The 15,086-nt window shown below is 42.4% G+C and overlaps 2 protein-coding genes across 2 annotated transcripts; one reads left to right on the top strand and one right to left on the bottom strand.

Annotated features, from left to right (window-relative positions):
• The first annotated feature begins 1,797 nt into the window (after positions 1-1,797).
• On the top strand, positions 1,798-4,967 carry gpr27 (G protein-coupled receptor 27). The gene has a single exon (XM_080460932.1). The coding sequence runs from the start codon at positions 2,396-2,398 to the stop codon at positions 3,512-3,514; it is 1,119 nt and encodes a 372-aa protein (XP_080317058.1). The 5' UTR covers positions 1,798-2,395; the 3' UTR covers positions 3,515-4,967.
• Positions 4,968-12,667: 7,700 nt separating this feature from the next.
• Positions 12,668-14,185, bottom strand: prok2 (prokineticin 2; the record flags this gene model as incomplete). The annotated part of the gene is made up of 3 exons (XM_080460913.1): positions 12,668-12,793; positions 12,922-13,047; positions 14,114-14,185. 3 exons carry the CDS (start codon positions 14,183-14,185, stop codon positions 12,668-12,670), a joined length of 324 nt encoding a protein of 107 aa, XP_080317039.1.
• Positions 14,186-15,086: the final 901 nt, after the last annotated feature.

The following is a 15,086-nucleotide window of genomic DNA, read 5'->3' as shown; positions in this document are numbered from 1 at the left end:
GTGTGTGTGTGTGTGTGTGTGTGTGTGTGTGTGTGTGTGTGTGTGTTAACTGCAGCAAACCCAGAGAGCACCACATCATTTAGGAGCACCTTAAATCATGTGTTGGACCAGAGAGAACAAGCTCACGGCAGCAACATACCACCTGCACACAGACATGAGTCACTGATTTATTTTAAGTGTCATCTGGTTCTTCAGCCTTCAACAAAGAAAGAATAATCTCTTTATTAAAGTGATGCTGAAGTAATTTAAGTTATTGAGAAATGACACAAGCTTCATTTTTTCAAAAAGAACAGGGAGTAATTGAAAAATCTAATTAAATTGGGCCCACCTAATAAGATAAAGTTTTGAAAAGAAACGAGTTTTGTGATGTGGTGTTATTGCTACTCGAAGAACTTTTTGATCTGATTCAGATGAAAATGGAATCAAGCTGAAAAATTTCAATGGATGGAAAAACTTTTGAAGTTACTCCCTTATCTAACGGAATCTTTCAAAGCGCCACGTGTCCATCAGTGTCAGCTATAAAACTATAAGTCCCAGTAGATTATGGACTTGGAGTCATGACACTCTGGAGGCAAACATTGTTGTTATTGTCCATCTACTCATATGGAAGAAGGATTCTCTGTGGACATGGTGCGCATGGGCAGTAGCAACATTTTCAAAAAGTAGCATTTTCCCCCTTTTACACTGAGATATACTCGGAGTGTTTAAAAAAAAAAAAAGATACAGAAAATGCATCCATTTCCACAGAAACTGAGTAGGAGAATTTTTCAAAAAATTGTGTTTTTGGAGATTAGCCTTTGTTCCGCATGGAGACAGAGTTGGAGCGTTTTTAAAAAGATGCAGCGTAGTATATTTGGCATTATAAAAAGTGACGTTAACATTAGCCTGCATCCACAGATGTGATTAAAAAAACGTTAATTTCCCTTTATAATAACATTCTGCATTAACACTACAATAACACACAGCTCTGTGCATCAATTGAGGGCAAGTCACTTTGTACTTGTAGTACCGATAAAGTAACACAATACTTTGAAAAAGTAAATTAAAGTATAATCAAGAATGAAATGGACAGTACTGTTATTTTCAGCTATGTTAATCTCATCAATTATTTAAATTATAGGTTTAAATGTGATGACAGTGATCAAAGCTGGCCTGGAGTGCAACCAGTGGCTCTCGAGCCACATGTGGCCACTGTCTCCTCTGTTTTTGGTCAAACAGCCTAATTCTAGAAATTCAAATATCATTGGATTCACAGGTAATGATAGAACCATTTTTGAAAGAAGTATTAGTACAAATTACTGTATTAATTAGTATATTTTGACTTTGAAATAAAAATAATGAAATTCTAACCATAAAATTAAGATTTGCATTGATTTAGGTGTAATCATTCTCATACATCCCCGTTCTATAAGAAGGTTGTGTAGATTACATTTAATACCGTTTCATTGCTATTTCATGTTTGATGTTTTCTTGTTTTGTTTTGTTGATCTCATAAAGAAGCTTCTGGCACAGCGTACAGCTTCATAATATTGTGAATAAAAGATGCAATGCCATGAAAAAAGCGTGTGTATTTTCAGAACTGTTGATTTTTACAGCTGTGATCCAGTTACATCACTACGTGCGTCTGTTAAATGGGTGTTTTCGGTTTGAATGAAGCTGCGCGTGATGTGAGACATTGCGCACAGCTAATGAGGCGGATCGGTGTCAGTCTGCGGTGCGCTTGGACACAGACTTCCAATAGATGGCAGGCAGCAGAGGAGCAGCAGCAGAGGAGGATCCTGACTAATCCTCGTGCACTGCAGGCCTGCGAGCGGACGTGCGTCGCATCGGCGAGACACTGCTGGAGAGATGCGCCGATAGAGCCGCACCGACGATCCTACCTCTGCACGTTCGCAACCTCCGCTGTCTGTTTGTTTGTTTGTTTGTTTGTCTTCCTTTACACAAACAAGTTTGCATTCGTAAGCTCTCTTCTTTTTTTTCTTTTATTTGCGGAGGCTGCGGGTGCGTAATTCTCGCGCCGTCTACGTTTTTTTCTCTCCTCCAGACGAGCGGGGCGACCTCCGCTCCGCCATCGGTGGGAAATTGAGATGTGTTTTCCAAACCGCCTGTCCTCTGTTGAACGGATGGCTACCCAAACGGATAATAAACACGAATCCGGCTTTTTTAACACATCAGCGGAGGACAGGAGAACAGAATCTGGCGCTTCTATCGGCGGACTCTTGTGAGATGAAGGATAAGAAGAAAAAAAGGAAACACAAGTGATTTTTTTAAACGGGGATTACAGCCCATTAGGATGGATTTTATTACTGTGTAGTGTGTTTTGTTTTTCCACTGCTGATCTTCTCTCCGTCGATGGATTGATGTGGGATTACGCGCCACCTCCTCGGCTGCACAGATGGCAAACACAAGTGAGTTTGGGCAGAGCAGCAGCGCGTCCTTACAGAACTACGCGTCCGCGGCCTCTGCGGTCAAGCTGGCCTCACTGGGTCTGATCACGGGCGTCAGCCTGCTGGGCAACGCGTCGCTGTCGCTGCTGCTGCTGAAGGACGCGTCGCTGCACCGGGCGCCCTACTACTTCCTGCTGGACCTGTGCCTGGCCGACGCGCTGCGCGCCGCCGTCTGCTTCCCCTTTGTGATGGCGGCGATCGGCGGCGGCTCGGCGTGGCCGTACGGCGCGCTCAGCTGTAAGATCGTCGCCTTCATGTCGGTGCTCTTCTGCTTCCACGTCGCCTTCCTGCTCTTCTGCGTCAGCGTCACGCGCTACATGGCGATCGCCCACCACCGCTTCTACTCCAAGCGGATGAACCTGTGCACGTGCGTGGCGGTGATCTGCATGGTGTGGACGCTCTCCGTGGCCATGGCGTTCCCCCCGGTCTTCGACGTGGGCACCTACAAGTTCATCCGCGAGGAAGAGCAGTGCACCTTCGAGCACCGCTACGTGAAGGCGAACGACACGCTGGGTTTCATGCTGATGCTGGCGGTCATCGTGGGGACCACCCACGTGGTGTACGTCAAGATGCTCTGCTTCGTCTACGACCACCGCAAGATGAAGCCGGCGCAGCTGGTCCCGGCCATCAGCCAGAACTGGACCTTCCACGGCCCCGGTGCCACGGGTCAGGCCGCCGCCAACTGGATCGCGGGTTTCGGGCGCGGACCGACGCCCCCGACGCTGGTGGGCATCCGGCAGGCGACGCACCCCGGCAACAGGCGGCTGCTGGTTCTGGACGAGTTCAAGATGGAGAAGCGCATCGGGAAGATGTTTTACATGATCACGCTGACCTTCCTCGTCATGTGGGCGCCGTACATCAGCGCGTGCTACCTGCGGATATTCGTACGCGGCGTCCCGGTGCCGCAGCTCTACCTGACGGCGGCCGTTTGGATGAGCTTCGCGCAGGCCGGGGCGAACCCCATCATCAGCTTCCTCTTCAACAAGGAGCTGCGGATGAGGCTGCGGGCCTGTTTCCCCTGCTGCCTGGGCACACAGACCCCCATGGAACCCTACTGTGTCATCTGAAGAGCGCTGGTCCTCCACAACATTACTGCCAAAGACTTGTTCACACATCAATCCAGAATGTACACAGAGAGAGGCCTGGGGTACTCATGTTTCTAATCAAGATGTAACATAATATATTTTGCTTATCAGAAACTGAGCATAAAGATTAAAATGCTTTACAGAGTGTGTTTTGAGGATGTTTACCCCATTAAGCGAACATGTTTTAGTTATGCATGTATGGAAGCAACATTCACTCCAAATGCAGGATGTGACACAGCATATTACTTCCTACCTATGGAGAAATTTCCCCCCTCTTTATAACTATATTATCTCTTCATTACTTTACTTGAATGTCACTTAGTTGTCAGTATATTTTCTAAAACCAACACACCAATTTGAGGTTGTTTTCCTGCCACAAGGACTCTGACAGAAGCACGGCAGAGCTATTTTCTACACTACAATCGGAACAATCTGTCGTTTGGATAATTAAGATTATTTTTAATGACTGCCAAGTCACATTTGTAAATACTGTAAAGCCCCATTTCCCTCTTTGCTCTTCCTTAAAAAAAAAAAAAATCCAGATATGTTGTATATTTCATAATCCCCTTGATTATTTGTGTTGAACAGATGTTAAAAGTCACTTAAAAAGATTTTTCTTCTCAGTTGTGTTGAGGAGTGGGTTGATTCTCATCCCCCACGGGATACACGCTACACTTTTTTTTTCTATGAATATGGACGCTGGGACTCTGGAAATGTGGCGCATTTGGTGCTTTCTGAAGGATATTTGCATTGTTTGTATTTCTTAGCAAAATAAATAAGAAATGGATGATAAGTTGTTTTGACTCTATCATCTATTTTTCAGAATATGTCCTTTTTTTGAGCAACCCAAGGTTATTTCCTGAACAGAAAGAAAGCCACTGCACCCTCACTGTATCAGCGTGTATTTATTTTACGTGAGTTACCTGAGGATAAGTGTGAGCTTGTTTTAGATTTTCATTCTGAGATCAAATTTTGTGTATTGTTTTGACTCGTCCATTAACCAAAATTAACAGAATTTTATTTTTGTTGCCGGGCTGTTAATATAAACCAAGTATCTTTGGAGTTGTTCTTTCTATTGGTCGTACTATAAATGAGAGGATCAATGGTGGATGATATGAGGGAAGAACAGGACTGCTGTTTGCATCACATGCTAAAATGATTTATTCAGCATAATGTCACTTCATTTATTCACAATCATTAAGGTTTTTACTTTAATAACTCCCCAAAAGCTGAATTATTAGTTTCATGTGTGTCTTGGGGAAACTAGTAGCAGAAAAAAATGATCTGAAGTAAGGCCCCGTTTACATGTCATTGAAGTGAAAACGCATCTTTGGTGTTTTTGTTTCAGAGAAGATTCCTGTTTATGCCTGCAATGTTTAAAAAAATGATGTCCGTTTACACGGAAAAGGCAGAAACGCTTAAAATGATTTAATGTTCAGTCACCAGTGAATGTTGTTGTTTGTTTTTGTTGCGAAACCACACACGTGCTTAGAGTAATACAATATTAAAAACATTAACAATAGCGAGTACACAGACATTCGAAGGGACAGACAATCAACTGGTATTGGTGTTACGGTGATTCAGCTATAAAACTTCCAAATCGCAGGAGGACTTGGACTGGCAGTTATGATATGCTGGAGGCAAACGTTGTTATTATCCATCTACTCACACATGTGTAGAAGAACTTTTTACTACTGCCTTGTTGTCCAATTGCAGTAGCAGCGTATAAAAAAGTAGCATTTTCCCTGTTTCTACTGAAGAGTTGAAAGTATTTTTTTCTTTTTTCAAAAGAACCACTTTGGTCTGTTTTCAGGAAGTATCGTTTGTTGAGTAAACAGACACCCAAAACACAACTTAAAAACATTGTGTAAACGGGGCTTCAGGCTCGAACAGCACTTGCTGTCCAAGATGTTCCTATATATTATATGTACAACACAGAAAATACTCATGACAGTGATATAATATATTATAACTAAGCACAGTTTTATTAAAAGTGATACAGATGTCCACATATGGGGTGCTAATCCTTCATAGACACCTTCCAATATTTCTTAAAAGAAGTGTTTGATAGGAGGGATAATCTTACAAAACCTGAAAACACGGTCTGAACGCTGACCTTGCCGGCCAACTGTGCAGAGTTGGCATGTTCTTCATTTTTCTGCTTAATTTCTCCCGGAATTCCAGGTTCTTCCCAAAACTCGGAGATGTTTCTTTATAAGAACTCTTTGTTACACAAACCGCCTGTTCAGGGTGTCACTGTGTGTTGATCAGGTACGATAGACTGTGAGTTCCCATTCTGTCCAGCTCTTTCTTACGTATAAGTTACTTATACATAAGTGTTGGTGGAAATCGTGAAATCTGGCTGGTTTTGTCCTTTTGGCATGAGTTGCAGAGTATGAGATCTAAGGCTTCGTATACATGACAACGTTTCATGTGAAAACACCTTGTCTGTTTTCAAAAAAAAAGTGTTGTGTTTACACTGCAACAGCAGACACGCTTGACAACGATGTAGTTAGTATGTCCGGCCATGGGAGGGCGCGTTTACTTGTTTTTTTTTGTAATGAAACCACACAGATGTTTGCAGAGAAATCAAAAATGTAAATATAAACTTTTGCATGTGCAAACGTTCCACCTTGGAAACTTCACTAATGCAGTGGATCCTGCACACCGTTGTCTAAACGGACCCTCCAAAAGTTTTGCAGATACACTCGTATTCGTTGTCGTCTAAACAGGGTTTAAAAGGGAACACCCAGCAACTTCAAGCTTGAAGACTCAGTAGAAAAGAAATCAAATAGAGTCACGATCCGAGTCGTAGAGGCTGATTTATGGTAATCTTGTGCCTAATATGGAGCGAATTGCTAAATTCAACTTTCATCATAATGCATTAAGCCCTCACTGCTGCTTTCTTCCAGCCTCCACACCTTCCAGCTCATAGATCAAGCCGGGACACGCTCACCTTGTGAAAACGAGTGGAGTGCCTCTTTAATAACCAAACGGGTGGGTCACATTAGGCAGTCCAAAAATGTGCTTATGCTCGGTATATTTTAGGCTGATTCTGGTATTTCTAAACTCACTTTATTCAAATTTGACTATTTTTAGAGGGATAAAAGAAATCATTGGGAAGAGGGGGTCTTTAATATCGCACTGTTTGGATTTAATTCCAGGCTATGTGGAGAAAGTTTCTAAGCAGCCTTCAGATGTTCATATCGGGAAGCTTGAAGAAAATTGCACTTAACTCTTGAATAAATAACAATGAGAAGAGAGAAATGGTGCGGAATTGTGTTGAGAGATCTGTGATCACATGCGTTGGAACATTAGAATATTATTAACATATTCTCCCATCTCCATCCTTTTCAGCCCAATATCCAAACGTTAATAAATCTTTGGTTTCAGAGATGATGGTCAGTTTAAGCATGTTTGAACCACCTTCCAATCGAAATGAGTCAAAATTACTCTATTACTGAGTCTATTTTGTGGTAAAAATGATCAAATGTATGCACGTTATTTAAAATTACAGACCTTTTCATTAATAAACTGCCATATTTCTAATAAATATTTATGGTCCTTGCAGCTTTAACAGTACAGATGTACAATTTATGCATATTTGTAACAACAAATGATAATAATGACTAATACCTGCCTATAATGAAATAATATTTGGCCGTTTCAATGTAATAAACCCAATATTGTAATAAGTTGAATGTAGTAATAAGATATTTGATCCACAATTGTGATAACATTTAATCACGTTATAAATTGATTGAAGTAGCATTAAAAGAATCATTTCAAGTTTTTATTACTGCAGCTAATCATGTAATAATGCAGAAATATATCAACATTGTTTTTGTAGATCTTGTGCATTTTGCTTATCAAAAATAGATATAGAGGATGGGATGGTCGTCATATTCATCAAATGAGGAGACATAGTCTGCAACACTCTCTTAAGCAGGTTAGCATCAAAAAATATTTGCTACATTATTAGTTATCAGGAGGTGATATGTCTCCCGATACAGCCCGCCACCTTGAAGAGGTTTAAATACATGTTTTTAATAAAGTCCATTGACAGTGTACAGTTGATACAACACAAACATATTTTTAGTCTTTGGATTGATCTCTTTGGAACAACAGACTGGCTCTGACTACCACAGTCGTGGATCCATCCATTCTTCTCTATCTGTCCTCCTAACGCTCTGCACTGTTATATACAGACCGCCCAAGTATAACAAAGACTTTATTGGTGACGTTGCAGATTTTTTGGCAGAAATAACGCTTAAATATGACAGAGTTTTAATGGTTGGTGATTTAAATATCCATGTTTGTTGCCCTATGAAGCCGTTGGCCAAAGACCTTTTACATCTCATTGACTCTTTTAATCTCGTACAGTCTGTGTCCGGTCCTACGCAAGAGCGAGGGCACACACTTGATCTTGTTTTGTCACATGGTTTTATTACTGGTAACTTAAAAGTTTGTGATGCTGCGTTTTCTGACCACATGCCTGTGGTTTTTGATGTGCCTCTCCCCTGTCACAAGGTTAAACCTCGCGGTTCGGCGCAGAGCTGCCGCATTATTAATTCTTCCACTGCAGCGCAGTTCTCCACAGTCTTTTACTTAACTCTCAGTCCAACTGACGTTCTGGTCTTTAATTCAGATGTCGAGGCACTACCCTCCCACTTGGACTCATCCTGTCGATCTACTCGCGTTGTCAGACGCGAGTGCAGGAGAGAGGAGAACTGAGCGTAAGTGGAAGAAGGATAAGTTACAGGTGTCCTTCCAGATATTGGGGGACAGCTGGCGTTGTTATCAGAGAATTCTGAAATCTGCTAAAACCAAACATTTTTCTGATATTATTGTCTCTAACTGTCACAATCCTCGTGTTTTGTTTAAAACCATAAACTCTGTTCTTAATGCTCCACAACCAGCCTGCCTGGAGAACTCCTCCGAGGTGTGTGAGAGCTTCCGGAGCTATTTCACTAATAAGGTTGTTAACATTAGGGCCCTCATTAGCAGTCCGGCTTATGACCCCTCTACCGCTGTCACATGCTCTGCTGAGTTAGAGCAGTTTGAACCGGTCAGCCAGCCTTATCTAACAGAGATCATTGGCCATATGAAGCCTGCTGGATCCCACAATGATCCAATTCCACCTCGTGGTTCTTCCCACGTTGGCACTGTTTGTGCTCAACGTTTTAAATAGCAGTTTAGTAAATGGGATTGTACCTGTGAGTTTTAAGCATGCGGTGGTGACACCATTGATTAAAAAGCTCTAAGCTTCTTTTCCTTTCTAAAGGTTTTGGAGAAAATTGTTTATCGCCAGTTAAAGTCATTCTTGGATGAGCACAACATTCCGGAGGTATTTCAGTCTGGGTTTAAAACCCTTCACAGCACTGAGTCGGCACTGTTGAGGGTTTTTAATGATATTTTCCTGGCCACAGACTCTGGTTGCTATGTTGCTCTGGTTCTGTTGGACCTTACAGCTGCCTTCGACACAGTGGACCATCAGAGCCTCCTGTCTCGTCTGGAGACCTTGGTGGGCATAAAGGGCAGGGCTTTGAACTGGTTCAGGTGGTATTTAGCAGATAGAAGTTTCTGTGTCCGTGTTGGAGCCGTAGAGTCCTCTTACATGTGGAGTGCCTCAAGGCTCTATACTTGGTCTTCTTCTATTCACCCTTTACCTACTTCCTCCAGGATCGATTCTCCAGAAACATGGCATCGCTTTTCATTTCTATGCTGATGACAGCCAAATTTATTTTCCTCTTAATCAAGAAAATGCTTTTTCTGTGATTGCATTGTTGAAATTAAGGCATGGATGTCCCTGAATTTTTTACATTTAAATAATGATAAGACCAAGGTCATGTTGTTTGGGCCTCGGGATTCCACCAAGGTTCATGTTGATCTGGGTCCCTTAAGTCAACACCTGACGCACTCGGCTAAAAACCTCAGTGTCAGACTGGACTTTCATCTTAAATCAGTGGTCAAGTCCAGCTTTTTTCAGTTGAGACAACTCGCCAAAGTGAAACCTTTTCTGTCATTGCATCATTTTGAGATTTTAATCCCTGCTTTTATCGCCACTCGGTTAGACTATTGCAATGCACTTTACGTTGGGCTTAGCCAGTCTTCACTCTCACGTCTTCAGCTGATCCAAAATGCCGCTGCTCGACTTTTAACTGAGGTGCTAATAAACACGAGCACACCACACCAGTTTTAGCATCGGTTCACTGGCTCCATGTTTGTCTTAGGATTGATTTTAAAATGATTTGATTTGTTTTTAAATGCCTTCATGGCCTCGCCCCACAGTATTTGTCCGATCTGCTCCGGCCGTACACTCCCTCGCGCTCTCTCAGGTCGGCACAACAGTCACTGTTGTTTGTCCCTATGACCAAGAGGAAGCAGAGAGGCGATCGCGCTTTTTCAGTCGTTTGTGGAATCCACAAAATTGTGGAATGACTTGCCTTTGCACATCAAGCAGGCCGAATCACTTCCTTTTTTTAAAACCTCTCTTAAAACACACTTTTTCTCTTGGGCTTTTAACTTTAGTCTGAGATGTTGACTTTTATTGTTTTTACAGTTTTAGTTGTTATATACTGTTTTACATTGTTTTTATTCTGTGTTTTTAATTAACTGTATATTTTCTATCTGCTCTTGTCTGTGTACAGCACTTTGGCCAACTGTGTTGTTTTAAAGTGCTTTATAAATAAAGTTGAGTTGAGTTGCTTTCTAGTGAAAAACATCCATGGGTTTGGGGTGTCCGTTTACATGACAATGGTGGTCGGAGCCACTGGAAGGACCACTTTTCTTTTTCAAGACGTTGCCGTTTATACGCAAAACCTGTAAATGAAAATGAAAAAGTTTTCACTTGGAGCGTTGTGTCAAGCTTCTACAGTAAGTTCTTCTCCTATAGGTGGTAAAACATGAGGAAATACAGGCACATATCTAGTATTTGATTTTGACACCAAATTTCTCATTTACCATCTGAGATGAAACAATTCTGTCAACCTAATTATAGCTGCTGGAAGAGCGTCTTCTCAGTGTCATGTCACGCTGTCAGGGAGCAGCAACATCGCTACAAGGAATACATAATCAACTGTTCGGAGCTGGTTAAATTACAGGTTTGAATATTTTCTTTTTCAGAAGCCTGCAATGTGTGGTTTTGTTTCAGCCGGCTGCTTCTGTGGCACCTGCTTTCTCATCAAACTCAATGCAACACTTCCTCTCAAAAACAAAGAAAACAACAGCTGCAAGCTATTGATCCACAAACTGCTGTTGTTTTAATACAGAGGCCTTGATTATACCAAACTGCAGCTTTAAAAGACTCAGCAGCTCTCGTAGCGCCCAGTTTTATCGCTGTGTTTTACAGAGGTCCCTTCCATCACCGTGATCCGCTGCAGAGCACCGGGTTCCCCAACATACTCCCAGCCTGCAGTGCATCCATAACCATTAGCATCACAACATGCCCGCCTGCTCCTGACAGCTGGCTCCGCTCGCAGCGCGCGGACGTCTCACAGGATGCTTTCCGAGGCTCCTCGGAAGCTGCAGGAACAACCCGCTGCTTGCAGGTGCTCTCGTGAGATGCGAGCGCAGGTTGAGTATTTTTGGCTCGGGGTGAAGTCCCCAGGGCACGAAGGCTATGAAAGGAGAATCTATTCTCTGGGATTTTCCTCCTGACTCCTGTTTTCAGCTACAATAACATCTGACCCAGAGCTGGAAACAGTCATACCTGTTTGTGTTTGGCATGGAGCATCCCTGGTGTGTGAGGCTCGAAACTGTTTGGAAACTCTTTGACATGTAGCATGTAGCATGTAGCACAACTTGGAGTACAATCCTCCTGTCTAACTTTTGTCGTTCTCGTTATCTTCTACGAGTACTCCATTCAGCATTGAACCCAATATTGATATTGGTATCAGTGCGTTCCTTAAAAACATTGTACATTCCAAATGAAATACAAGGAGAATCCTATTGTTAATGCTTCTGACAATTCTTTTTTATTTATTTTTTTTTGTAATAGTCCACTTATGTTGTTAAACAGGTCCATTAAAAGGTGTTCCTGGTGTTCGATCCCAGTGATTTGGATCCTTTTATTCTGTCATCCGTTCGGCATCACCTCATTACTGATCGCTCCTCTGAGGGATTCACACCATTTGAACAATATCACATCCACCGCCACTGAAGACCAACATTCATTATGAGATTGATGTGAGTCATTGCTTCACACATTGGACAAATCTAATTTTAGCCCGGAGCCTTGAGCAAAAGCTTCGAAATGTAGCCTGACAGAGACTAATATCACTGCAGTCTTTCTGTTTCACAGCATTATAACCTTATAACATCATAACCAAACCTTGCAGCAGTGGCTAAGAAAAAGCCACCGGGAGTAATAAGCAAAGGTAGTTTTGTCACATCTGTGTTTTGGTTATGACTGAAGTAGAGGCCAATATGCACATTTCACTTATCACAGCTTTATATTTCAAGTGCTCCAACATGTGTTTCTCCTCCTGTTTCCCTAGAGGGCATATGAAAACTCAGAAAACAAAGAGAGATTGGAGATATCAATTCAAGACGGGAGGAGAAGAGAATTTTTCTTTATTTTTTTTTAATCTCCAAACAAAAAAACCGAGCTCATGGTTATTTCAGGCTATGTATTGCAGCTACTGTGGATACTGTTAACATTTCTCACTGTCTATCTATAATGTTACTGTCAGTAGGGTTGCATTTGTTGAGGATTTATCCAGGTCAGAGCTCATTAAGACAACAGCTCACACTAAAGCTCAGTGAGCAGTTCAGAGGAAGACAGCAGCTCTGTAACTGTTCACATACATGCCCATTGAAACTCCACTGTATGTAACCGTGTTACTATTTTAACATTGTCACATAGGGAAGTAATCGCCAGTTTTGGTATAAATATACAGTATATTATATTAGAATATTGTAATGGTTTAGAAAAAAATCCAACAGCACAAAAAAAAAAAAAAAAAACAGTCGGATTTTCCTTGTAATGTAGTTTAATTTGAACAAACATGATGACGATGCATTACTAAATATATCTCTTTATTTCAAATAAAGAAAGGAAGAAAGAAAAAATGAGGGATGAGGCTGGAGGAAGGCAGGTCAAATCATTCACAGTGCAGCAAGTGAGCAGAGTCCTCAGAGGTAGTAGTCTGGATACTTGTGAGGCGAGAGGCATTTGGATTTGCCCTCCTCAATGGCGATACACGACAGGTTGGGGAGGCAGGGGCAGGTGTGGTGGAGGCGTTTCCCAAAGAAAGGAACCTGGAAGGAGTAGAGCGTTAACGGCTTCGGCGGGTACGAACTTGAGGCAGGTGACACCTTGGAGGTGACGTTGGGGAGGGGGCAGGGGGTGAGGAGAGGGTCAGGCTGCGGCACGCAGGAGTTCTCACCTTCTGGCTCATTGGATGACAGTCGTCTCCCTCCTGTCCCATGGGCGTGCACATGCGGAGGCTGCGGATCCACAAGCTCACCGCGCAGCACATCCCTCCTCCACACTGAGAGTCCTTCTCACAGGCCTGCGCACACGCACACACACACACACACACACACACACACACACACACACACACACACACACACACACACATACACATACACATACACATACACACACACACACACACACACACACACACACACACACACACACACACACACACACACACACACACACACACACAAACACCTCAGAATTCTATATACGCAGCTGTCCCACTGCATGCTGTGATGTGCATGTAATTACATCCACGTGTGAATATTAACCATAATCACCTGCTAATTTGTGTATTAACAGACAAATGAACTCAATCATCCTGCAAACAGGTGAGAAATGTGTCATGAATGAGTGTGTGTGACTCCACTCTCGCTCATATTAGAATAGAAAACCTCAGAATCAGTCATGATGGATTGTTTTTACACCATTGGGGTGAGAGGCTTGAGCGGCAGCTCTCACTTCAGATGAAATGGAAGGGGACACAATGAAAGGCGACACAAGAAATTCCATGTGACAGACGCTGTTGAAAATGTTTCTTTGTTACGATCCCTCGCGCTCATCTGTGGATTCACGTTGAGAGGGACAGCCGACAGAAAGGAGCGTAATCTGTGCTTCTCTTTGTTGTATAATTCATCATTTACATTGAAAAATCACTTGAAGATAAGTTTTTGATTTCACCAACTGATATGTAACCAAGGGTCATCTAACAGTTGTTGTTATGTTTGCGCATTTGTGGAAGATTTCTTTCCATTTTTGCTTCATTTCATAGAAAAAAGAAAAGAAAAATAATACTGTACTGATGACTGGATAAATTAGTTTTGGAAACATTTTGAACAAGGAAGAAAATGATGAGATTTTGATGAAGGCTTTCACAAAAACATATATTTAAAGCTTTCCACTTAATATTTATGTGTGAAATCCTCATCCTTACAAATATCAAAAAGATTCTAAATATTTCCATTTAATGCCAGGTCAGATATGAATATGGGCCCAGCATGCAGCCACAGCCATACATCCCACCACATCGTGCCATGCAGACTCCCGGCTTCATGCTCCCGTCAGGTATCCACCTGCTTGCTGGCACTTACCCCTGTGATGACGGCCGTGGACCCATGGGACACCAGCAGCAGGGAGAAGAGCAGCAGGAAGAAGGACCTCATGACGATCTGCTGGCTCTGTGTTCCCGCGGCCGCCACTGAAAAAAGTAGGAATGCTGAGGCTGACAGACGGGGCTGCATGTGCATCTGTGACAGATTCGCAAAGCCGAGTGGCCTCCAAACCGGCTGCGTGGAGGTTTATAAACCCAGCCCACCATTCAGAAAAGTCCATGACTCACTCGCACCAACGTCGTCTTGTAGAAACTACGCCAACAAAAATAAAACAGTAGGACGAAGGTAAACTTTGACATGTCCTTGTCATTCATTTTCGTAACTCTTTCATAATATTCTGAACCCAAAACGAAGAGGATTGTCCCTGTGCAGTCTTGCGATACGTTTCTTGAATATTTCCCCCTTCTTCACCTTTTCATACCTCAAGGTTGCAGTACTGAAATATCCTTTCAAATCGCACTCGTAACGCAAAGTAAGAGTGGCTTCAGTTTATGGAAGTGACGGTCTACATCCGAGCCACTGCAGTGGAGTCAACCTCTTCCTCTCTTTGATTGTTCGCAACCATTTACATGACAAAGAACTGCGAGGGGAAAAAAAAGAAACCAGCGTCTCATTGTCATCACTGAGGACTCGGTCAATTATGTTGGATTATGCTGAATCCAGGTGAGTTCAGCGCCGACCTTCAGGTGGGGGTGAATGAATTCACAACCATTTACAGCGCTTCAGTTATGCAAAAAGTCTTTTTATTTTTTTACATTGCTGATTCAACAAGACGATTGACAACAGAACATTGTAGGAGATTGTTCAATTATCCTGATTATCTACAGCAATTTATAGCACTGTACAAGTTCATGAAATTTTAACCTGATTAATGGAATTTATTTCTTTGAGAAGCAGTGAAGCTGCTTTACTTGTTAATATAAATTATTATTATTGTAAAGTAAATGATCTG

This window comes from Lipophrys pholis (assembly GCF_963383615.2).
Source record: "Lipophrys pholis genome assembly, chromosome: 4".
Taxonomy (NCBI): Eukaryota; Metazoa; Chordata; class Actinopteri; order Blenniiformes; family Blenniidae; genus Lipophrys; species Lipophrys pholis.
Note: the sequence above shows the minus strand (reverse complement) of the source record. Positions and strands in the feature narration are given on the sequence as shown.